This window comes from Haplochromis burtoni, unplaced genomic scaffold (assembly GCF_018398535.1).
Source record: "Haplochromis burtoni strain Fernald_Lab_line unplaced genomic scaffold, NCSU_Asbu1 Contig_23, whole genome shotgun sequence".
In the NCBI taxonomy this organism is placed as follows: Eukaryota; Metazoa; Chordata; class Actinopteri; order Cichliformes; family Cichlidae; genus Haplochromis; species Haplochromis burtoni.
The window spans coordinates 1,109,373-1,119,383 of record NW_024582384.1 but is presented as its reverse complement, the minus strand read 5'-3'; the positions used below and the strand labels follow the sequence as shown (position 1 = coordinate 1,119,383).

Genomic DNA, 10,011 nt, shown 5'->3' with positions numbered 1-10,011 from the left:
TGTGTGTGTGTGTGTGTGTGTGTGTGTGTGTGTGTGTCTTTGTTGTGTAGGTTTGCTAACAGTTTGCCCATAAATGACCCTCTTCAGACAGTATACCAGCTGATGTCGGGGAGAATGCCTGCGTCAGCCACCGTAAGTGTTGTTATACCCTCCTTAAGCCAAACACACTGGAAGTGTTTCACAGTCACTTGTGGACAGGCTCCGATTGCCTAGATGACCCTCTAATGTATTTACTAGCAGGCCATATATCATTCAATGGTATTCTTCACTCTCATTGGTAGTCTCTTCAGTCACTTGCCTGAAAGCTTATTGCAGGTCCTACCCACTTCACCTGTAGTCACTTGAAGGTGCCAAATATCATTCACTTTCTCTGGTGGCAATAAATCGCTTCCAGTATGTACTGTAGCTTTAGACACTTGTTTTAAAAAAAGGCGTGTTTATTTTGCCCTGGCTAACATATGTCTTGTTCCCACACAGTGCTGCGGGGAGGAGAAGTGGGGAGACTGGCGTCCTCATTTGGCCATGGTGCTGTCAAACCTCACACACACCCTGGATTTGGATACTCGCACAATTACCACCATGGGCGACACACTTGGTAGGGTTTTGTCAAGAATTCAGTAATCAAGAGCGCTGGCAACAAATATGCACCCTTAAACTCTGTCTGCACTCATTTTGTCTCACGCCAGCTTCGAAGGGCCTGGTTGATGCAGCACACTTCTGTTATTTGATGGCTCAAGTTGGTCTTGGTGTTTTCACAAAGAAGAGCACAAAGATGGTCCTGATTGGCTCCAACCACAGGTTAATGCAATAACCACACCCACGTAGCTCCAAGATGTTAAATTTAAGTCCTCACATTTTATAGTAAACATGTGTAACCTCATCTTTGTTTTTTCAGTTTGCCCTTTTCTCAATTTGCGACTAATGAAGCAATCCAAAGGACTGAAGCCTATGAGTATGCTCAGTCTCTAGGCTCCCAACCTTGTTCGCTGCCAAATTTCCAAGTGAGTTTTTTTAAACCAGTTGACAAACCAATAAATAATATGTATAAACCAAGAACTTTATACACGACTGCATTATTTACAGTGATGTTTATCATGTTATATTACTAAGAAGTATCACTCTCTTCTGTTCTTCTTGTCTCTCATTAGGTGTTTAAATTGATCTATGCATGCCGCTTGGCTGAGGCAGGCTTGAGCGCTCAGGCCTTCCATTATTGCGAAGTTATCTCGAAGACCGTCCTCGTGCAGCCTTCTTACTACTCCCCCGTTTTCATCAGTCAGATCATACAGGTATACACTTATTCTCCTCTTTAGCTGTGATTTTTGCCTAAATATAGGCACTTAAATACTTTGCAGCGTTGCATTCAGACAAAGGTTACTGTTACACTGTTTGCCAACAGATGTCTGAAAAGCTGCGGTTCTTCGATCCACAACTGAAGGAGAAACCAGAGCAGGAGTTGTTCATTGAGCCGGAATGGCTGATTCGCCTGAGACAGCTGGATGGACAGATGAAAGTGAGGAGAAGGAAAAACATTGTACTCTAGTTCTGTTGTGACATAAGCAGTTGTCATATAGGGAGGTTGTGTAAACTTTTCTTCTGAATAGAAAAAAAAAATTAGGCTGTGTATAATAATTATGTGAACATTTTTAATAGTTTGTGTCAATCAAACAAATGTTTGATGCTTTGTGTTTCTTAGACGGGTCTGATTACGTACAATGCAGACAGAACAACTCCGATACAGTTTGAGTGCAGCAGCCCTAGCTCTGACTTGGACCATCCGAGCCCACCAAACAGCATGTCGCTAGATAACCCAGCCCCTGATAACCCACTCATGAGCTCATTACTGCCTGGGTCTCCACCACAGGGAGTCCAGTTGATGCCTCCAGGTTTGTTTGTTTTTAGGGGGCCTTTGGTGCATTTTTTTTTTTTTTATTTATCTGAAATGTCAGGTACATTTAAAATACATCAAATCTCATCTGTTGTATTCTCTTTTAGCTTCCACTTTCATTCTCCAAGATGGAATGGCTCCTCCTCAGTTCTCGCCTTCCAGTGATGTGCCCCAGTACTATCCGGTCCCCACTAGCGGACCACAAGCCCAGATTCCCTTCCCAAACTACCCCCCACAGGGTCCTGGCTTTGCTTCTCCCACTTTCCAACCTCAGCACATGCCTCCGCACATGCCCCCTTCTCCTGGGCACATGCCACCTGTAGAACAGCCACCGCGGTCCCCAGTAGAGATGCCGAACATCCAGTCAATGCCATCCTCACCACGTAGGACCTCACTGACTCCTCAGAAGGACTTCTATGATCAGATGGCTAAGATGGTCAGTATCTGCTAATGTGAATATATCTATTTTATTTTATTTATTTATTTTTTTTGTAAAGAGCCTTATACAATGTTTACTTCTGCAGGGTCACGGGAGACCTCGGACTACTTCACAATCGTCATTGCATTTGGTATGTTTGTATTTCAACTAGAGATGGACCGATCCGATATTACGTATCGGTATCGGTCCGATACTGACCTAAATTACTGGATCGGATATCGGAGAAAAATAAAAAATGTAATCCGATCCATTAAATATCACGAAAGCACCTCACAAAACTTGCAACACGCCGTAACTCACCTCAGAACGTTAGCACGTCGGAGCAGTATGCATCACGTGATAGAGCGGCTGTGGCATGCGGGACCTGTCGGTGGTCTGGATAGCATGTTGGAGCTTCGCTAGCAACCCGGCATTTCATCTCCGACAAAGTTATCCCCGAGAGAAGTAAAGCAAGTGTGTAAGTCCATCTCTGAATGTTTGTAAAGCATTCCTGCGTTAAGCTTAACAAGCGACTGCCTCTTCTTGCTGCTACTTCAATCATGAAACTGCTTAATGATCAGCTGATCGGCTTTTCTGTCGCGAGTCCATCTCTCTGGTTTGTTTTTGGCCCACTTTGCACCAGAAAGAGGAAACCAGCGGCTGAACAACAGCAGCACGTTTAAGCTTGATAAGCTGTTGTTAGAATTTATTTAATATTACTTTCTACTCGAGGATCTTTTTCTACGTAGCTGACGGCTGGTAACTGTGCAGGGGCGGATCTAGCAAAGTTTAGCCAGGGGGGCCGATAGGGCATTAACAGGGAAAAGGGGGCACAAAGACATACTTTTCTTTCTTATTCTCATTTAAAATGTCTAGCTTTTAATAAATAATTATCTGACACCCAAAGTTTTAATTTGATGTAAAATGAATAGAAGTCAATTACTGTATATAGTAACTATTAAGTCTAATATACCCTAGTAAGCTATAGTACTTTTTCCTTTGGGAAGGTACCATCTGTGCAGTCTGCAATTTTGTTGAAGAAAGATGTTGAATCTATTTAATATTTCTTGAAAAATAATTGATTTCTGTGCATTTTTTTTCACACTGCATCAAATTAAGGTTGATTACGTCGATTAAGCATCATGAGGTGGAGCGTGAGGGGTGGTTCCCTATTTTTTATTTATTTATTTTTGTTGTTGCTGGGAGTTGGAACCCTATTAGTTAGGTTGCTTAATATTTACGCTAAGTACTCTTTAAAATACCAGAATAGGGAGGATGGTGTAGGTTTAAGTTTATTAGATTGATCAGTATTGCTGAACTATGAAATATTTTTTTTTGCATACAGGTATAACAGAATAGCTTTAGTGTAGTTGTTGTTTTAAACTTGAGTATGAACTTATACAAAATGCAGCAAGATATTTAAAAAAACAGTTTTGTTGATTAAAAAACACTATATCGGATTCATATCGGTATCGGCAGATATCCAAATTTATGATATCGGTATCGGACATAAAAAAGTGGTATCGTGCCAGCTCTAATTTCAACTGCTAGCATGTGTAATTCTACTTAATTTGTCCAGTTCTAGTGTATATTAGTCATTATCAGAACTGAAAATGAGCAATAAAAGACTGGCTGTCTATGCATATCCGCTCAGAAACAAGGCAACGCTGCTAATTGTATACAAGACATTATTTTTAGGTTGGCTTTAGATTTTTTGTAAAATGTCCCCAAATCACTACAGTTTGCTTGAAAAGTAGGCCTGATTAGTTTTTAAAAACTAAAGATGAAGATCAAGAGATTATAGCAAAGTTAAAACCTGCTGTCTGCATTTCCCAGAATGCAACTTTTGCTGCTAGGTTTACTTTGTTGCTTCTAATATTCTCATTTAACAAAAAAAATCTGAGTTAGCCCATTATCTGCAGTGGAATAAATGTTTTCACCAAGACATCCTGGAAGAACTTAAATCTAGGCCTAGTAGTTTTATTCTGACATACCCCATCTATTTAACAATAGATTTTTAGAACGGTATAGAATAGCCCTTTGTTGTCTTTGTACAGGTATAAAAAAATTGTGGGTGCTTCACACAAACTGTGCAGGAATACAATAGAAATATTAAGACAGAACAAATAAATAACAAACAGGAGGAATATATACGACATAAGAGAGAGACACACATTCAAAACACATTTAGATTTTCTTGTTGGGAAATTAGAAATTAATCAATGTTTTGATGTTTTACTTGTATGTGTTTGCCTAAAACGGATAAAAAGATATCAGGAATCAAGTCAGTATTTATAAAACACCATCCCTGTGTAATAAGTTAAAAAAAAAATTATATGATGATTAAAAGAGGTTGTATCTGGAGGTCTATGCATTTCATTTATATCTGTGTTTTCTGGTATTTTCCGTCATCCAGTCATCAGGACGCCGCTCCCGTACCACCTCGGAGTCTTCTACTCACTCTGGTGGAAGAGAGCGGAGCAACTCAACTGTGGTGCAAGCCTCTCCACCTCCACCCTCAATCCCCGAGCAGCCCATTAAAGAAGAGGCCAAGAAAGTCAAGAAGGACTCTCCAAAAAAGGTTCAGTTTTACATACTGGCTGTCAGGTTTTCAGTGTGCACTGTGGTCACTGTGCTAAGTAGAATACTTATTATCTTTACACACACAGAAAGGGGTTGGCTGGCTGGGTTGGATCATTGGGAAAGGAAAGAATGAAGCTCACTTGCCAGATGACAAAAATAAGTCTGTAAGTTATAGCTTTTACACTTTCACCTTTCTTTTTTCTTGTTTACATTACCTGTTCTACAAATTTCATACACTTGTTTGTACATGCGGCCAATATGAGAGTACTGTGATCTTTGTCAGATTGTGTGGGATGAAAAGAAGCAGAGATGGGTCGACTTGAACGAGCCTGAGGAGGAGGTCTGTAAAATTGAAAATGTGTTCTCCAGGCTGGACCTGTAGTGTGCAGAAAGCCTGAAATTCTTACAAATTGAACACTTCTAATAGTTTTTCTTCTAAACTTTTAGAGCAAGCCACCTCCGCCACCACCCTCTGTCTTCCCCAAGATGCCTCAAGTTCCTGGTCCTGGAGGGCCTGCTGCACCGCCGAGTAGTATTCCTCCTGTCAACATGTTTTCCAGGAAGGCAGGTGAGATGAGGATTACTCAGAGTGGCTTTTGGCTAAACAAACCTCATCCTTCACTTTGCATAATGCATCTAAAAGTAGAAGCATGTCTTCTCTTATAGGGCACTTTTAACTCAGATGTGTTTGTTCCCTCTCAGGCACAAAGAGTAGATACGTGGATGTTTTGAACCCCAGCAGAGCTGCTAAACCTGGCGGTCCAGCTCCTGCTCCAGCGGACATCTTTGCTCCTTTGGCACCAATGCCTATTCCTACTAACCTGTTTGTGCCTAGCTCAGGTGTGTGTCATGTGCAAGATGGCATAATAACTTGTATTCACCAGCAGCATTTGGTGGCTGTAGAGGATTTTCTGCTTTTAAAGATTGAAGTAATTCCATGTTTATTTGTATCCCTGGATTAGCTCCCAATGATCAACAACCTCTGGAAGGCAGTGAAGGAGGCAATCAGGAGCAGAACTCTCCAAACACCAGTGCTGGTTCACAGGTATCTCTACTCTTTACTAGTAATCCTCAATATTCTTTATAATCATGAACTTTACTCCTGTTCTTCATTTTTAAAAGATAAGTGAAAAAATGCATTAAAAAGACAAAACATAAGCAGCATACTGAGAAAGAATGTAAGGCAGCCATCAATAAGTACAAAACAACAGCTCTACTTATCCAAACTTCTTCTGTTGCGCTTTTTAAAAATCTGTCTAGATGTTCACCCCAATGTTGTTACCACCTGCCCCAGAAGGTCCTCCAGTGCCTGATGGCTCCCATTCTGGAGAGGTAAGCCTAAGCCTCCTGTCATAATGCAACTGAAACATGATGCTCGACTGCCAGTGTGCGCACTTTGCTCTTTGTAATATTAATGTAGGAGGGAAAGAACATGATATTATATGCATGTAGAATTAAAATCTTTCCTCATATTCATGCGAAACGCCTTGATAAATAATACTCTGTTCCATGTGCTGGTCTAATATAATTCTTTCCATGTCTGTTTTTCTATGAACCATGGTTTTATGCTGATTTATTCATTTTCATTCTGAAAACTAATCCAGTGCATGCCAGGTTATTAAAATGGGTTTGTTTGTTTTTTAATTTTCCTCCTGCTGTCTGTAGCTGTCACGTTCTAGTTCAATGAGTTCTTTATCACGCGAAGTGAGTCAGCATTTAAACCAGGTACCTCTAGCTGGGCTTTAAGTTAACTCACCCCTGCCTGCCACCCTTGTAGCTCACTCCACATCACTAGTAGCATGCTTCACTGCACCCACCCAAAGCTTCTTTGCCTATTAAACCCTGCCTGTTGTCTTCACCATTACTAACTCAACATAACACAAATGGACAATAAAATCGGAGTATAGTTATATAATTGTCGCCAAAAAAAAGTGTTCACACTTCTGTGGAGTAGAAAAGATGAGAATTCTATTAACTTTGGTTATATATTGTTTTTATTGAATGGATTGACTGCAGCACTCTCAGTCCCATACCTCTAGTTCTCAAAAGATTGTCATCTCTGTCTAACCTAGTCCTGTTAGCAAGTTAAAAGTATTGAGATTTAGAATGAATTGCCTTGACATCAATTGGAGTGCCATAAAATTACACATAAATACAGATTCATGCTATCATTTTGTCTGATGTTTTCAGGCATCATTTAATTTGTTATTTGGTTTAAGATTTAGTGCGTGTAAAATTATGTCATCTGATCTAAAAAGGGAAGTCAATATGAAAGTGTCCTAAATCTGCATTCTTTCCAGTGGCCAGCAGGGGGTTAGTCTCTGGTTGCAAGAAAAAAATCTGATTATAAAGAAATAGAGGGGGGGGAAAATCCTACTTCCCATGTGATTTATGAGCACAGAGTTTTTCATATTGACTTTACAGTTTTACGCAATAGTTTTAATTCTTCTTCAAAACAGCATGATGTATATTTTGGAAAATGTGGTCACATATGTATCATACACATATATCTGTAATGCTGCCTCGCTGTGTCCTCGTGTCCTTACTGCTTCCTCTCATTTCCTTGGCTTCTACAGTGGCTTGCAAAAGTTCTCGGACCCCTTGAACTTTTCCACATTTTGTCACATTACAGCCACAAACATGAATCAATTTTATTGGAATTCCATGTGAAAGACCAACACAAAGTGGTGTACACGTGAGAAGTGGAACGGAAATCGTGCATGATTCCAAACATTTTTACAAATAAATAACTGAAAAGTGGGGTGTGCGTAATTATTCAGCCCCCTTTAGTCTGAGTGCAGTCAGTTGCCCATAGACCTTGCCTGATGATGTTTGTGGCTGTAATGTGACAAAATGTGGAAAAGTTCAAGGGGGCCAAATACTTTTGCAAGCCACTGTATTTTATACTTTGGTCAAATCTGTTTGTGAGTTGTGTCTTGCTTTCCATCTCTAAAGTGATGTTAGTGTGACACTGCACACACACTTCAGTAACTGAACTTGTCTTTGGACAGAGCGATCAAGCCCAGGGGACTGCACCTGCTGGGGGCGTCACCTTTTATAACCCCTCACAGTTTGCACAGGTATGAACTCCAAAGTTTCGCAGTTGTGAGAAACCTTTTACAGGTTTTTTTTTTTTTTTTTTTTTTTTTTTGGGGGGGGGGGGTTTGGTGTGGGTTTGTTTTTTGCTACTTTTCACCCTACAATCACCTTTCCTTGCTGCTGTTTTTCCTCAGACAAGTGCACCATCAGGAGTACGCTCAGGTCGTTTGGGCGGTCCACGTCAGTACCCAGTGATGAAGTAAAGAACATCCCACTGAAAGAGGCAGACTTGTTGGATAGCAGAGGATTCTAGCTGAAAGTAAAAGAAGCACATGAACAAACTGCTTTATGTCTTAAGGACCCTTCTTCCTGCCTGTACCTAAGAAGAGTATAATCACATTATCCGTCATGTCAGAACTCAACCCTTTTTCTTTTTTCTTTTTTTTTCCTTCCCCCCCCCCCCCTGTTCAGTAACTATTACTGACTTTGATGTGTTTCTGACACAGGCGTGTTTCCATGAAGGGCTTTTTCTCGCATCCAAATAGAAAACTGACAGTTAAAAAATGGAGGCTGATCTGTGGATGCATTCATACACAAATTGTACATTCATGTAGGTTTGATTTAATGTACAGTAAATGCGTCGGATCCTCTAAAGCTACCCGGCTTCCGCACAAACGTAACACTGTTAACAGAATGATCATCCCTTTTTTCGATTCTGTCTCAAGTCCAGATGCCTGTGATTGCTTGTATGTGTGACAGGTAGAAGAGCTGCACTTTCTTTCTTTTTTTTTTTTAAATCCAGATTTTGGACTTTTATGTGCAGCTCTTTGGTGTCCTGTCGAAATGGTGACTGGTACTGCTTCGTCTGCTATGCCCTTTGCTTTTTCTCAGTCGCCCTTCAGTAATGGAAGCATGATGGATGATGTAGAGAAGAATGAAAGTCTGCAGTGTTAGGATGCTGCGCGTTTCAAATACCTATTTCAACTGCCCATCAATTTTAACGAAGTGTCCACAGGGTCTTTTCGTCCAAGCGAGCTTGAGTTTCTCTCGCAAGAAACTGAATAATGATCTTATCGAGAGATGGTCTGCAGAACGACAAGAACCGGGATTCAAACTGCATTTTAAATGTCGCTAAAAATGAATCTATCCAAATATTTGTATATCAGATTGATTGTATTTATGAGATGTAGAAATAAAAGTGTGAGTGTTTGTGTGTGTGTGTGTAGAGCAACTAATTTTTCTGATACGCTTTGACAAAATGCATTTATGATTGAGATGACAGATTCATATTCTGATCACCTGTATTGGCCGCTTCTGCAAATAAATCTTTATCTACATTGTAAAATGAAAGAATTTTATTCAAAGTACTTCTTGACATTTAATTGCTGTGATTTTGTTTTTTTTGTTGTTGTTTTTTTTAATTCAATCATTAGTCATCCCAATTATTATTATTTTATTTTTATTTTTTTTGTAGACAATTTGATTTTAACCCCTTTCTCACTTTTGTTTCAGAGAAGCAGTTGTGGTCTCCAGTGTTTTAGACTCCCTCATGTAAAGTTCTTGACAGAAAACTATAAATACAAAAGGTAGAAATGGGGGGGAAAAAAATCATAATAAAGGTATTTTTGGCCCTCTGTAGCACTTTGAAAGAGATGTCCTCTGGTTTCATTCATTACATAACAGTTTAGAGTCTCGGGAAAGTATAACTCAGCTGGGAATGAAAGCAAAAATGCTACCACATTTATAACTAGTAATGCACTTGTTAACAAAGAAGAATATGGTACTCTAAGCAGCAGTAAATGTGGGGTACACACTGATTCTGCAGTATTGTTTGTGCTGTTGGAAAACAGATACAACGGTGTTACAATCGGCAAAAGGAATCTCGAAAGCACCAATTTTTTGCGATCCGGTTTTGAGTGTGCATTCCTCTGCGCCATATCCTTCAAGGTAATGAGAAAATTGTCATTCACGTAGATTACTGATTGGCAGAGCTAACTCGAAATTTCAAGTTACTTTTAATAAGTTGAAATTTCAAAAAAGATGACGTGAAATTTCGAGTTATGGATACATTTTTTTTTTTTTT

The 10,011-nt window shown here is 39.8% G+C and overlaps 1 protein-coding gene across 6 annotated transcripts in view; it reads left to right on the top strand.

Moving 5' to 3' along the window:
• Window positions 1-9,577, top strand: part of sec16a (SEC16 homolog A, endoplasmic reticulum export factor) — a 21,481-nt gene extending 11,904 nt beyond the window's left edge. For 5 of the 6 annotated variants that reach the window (XM_042218753.1, XM_005917273.2, XM_005917274.2 and 2 more), the window contains 19 exons: window positions 51-132; window positions 478-595; window positions 687-798; window positions 896-1,001; window positions 1,149-1,289; window positions 1,400-1,513; window positions 1,697-1,886; window positions 1,996-2,324; window positions 2,413-2,457; window positions 4,723-4,887; window positions 4,976-5,053; window positions 5,173-5,229; window positions 5,337-5,457; window positions 5,592-5,729; window positions 5,852-5,934; window positions 6,150-6,221; window positions 6,555-6,614; window positions 7,901-7,969; window positions 8,123-9,577. In XM_042218753.1, coding sequence (XP_042074687.1) covers window positions 51-132; window positions 478-595; window positions 687-798; window positions 896-1,001; window positions 1,149-1,289; window positions 1,400-1,513; window positions 1,697-1,886; window positions 1,996-2,324; window positions 2,413-2,457; window positions 4,723-4,887; window positions 4,976-5,053; window positions 5,173-5,229; window positions 5,337-5,457; window positions 5,592-5,729; window positions 5,852-5,934; window positions 6,150-6,221; window positions 6,555-6,614; window positions 7,901-7,969; window positions 8,123-8,191 — 2,149 coding nt within the window. In that variant the 3' untranslated portion in view covers window positions 8,192-9,577. The remainder of the gene's footprint in view (window positions 1-50; window positions 133-477; window positions 596-686; window positions 799-895; window positions 1,002-1,148; window positions 1,290-1,399; window positions 1,514-1,696; window positions 1,887-1,995; window positions 2,325-2,412; window positions 2,458-4,722; window positions 4,888-4,975; window positions 5,054-5,172; window positions 5,230-5,336; window positions 5,458-5,591; window positions 5,730-5,851; window positions 5,935-6,149; window positions 6,222-6,554; window positions 6,615-7,900; window positions 7,970-8,122) is intronic. The other variant, XM_005917278.2, reaches the window with a different exon arrangement.
• The last annotated feature ends 434 nt before the right edge of the window (window positions 9,578-10,011 follow it).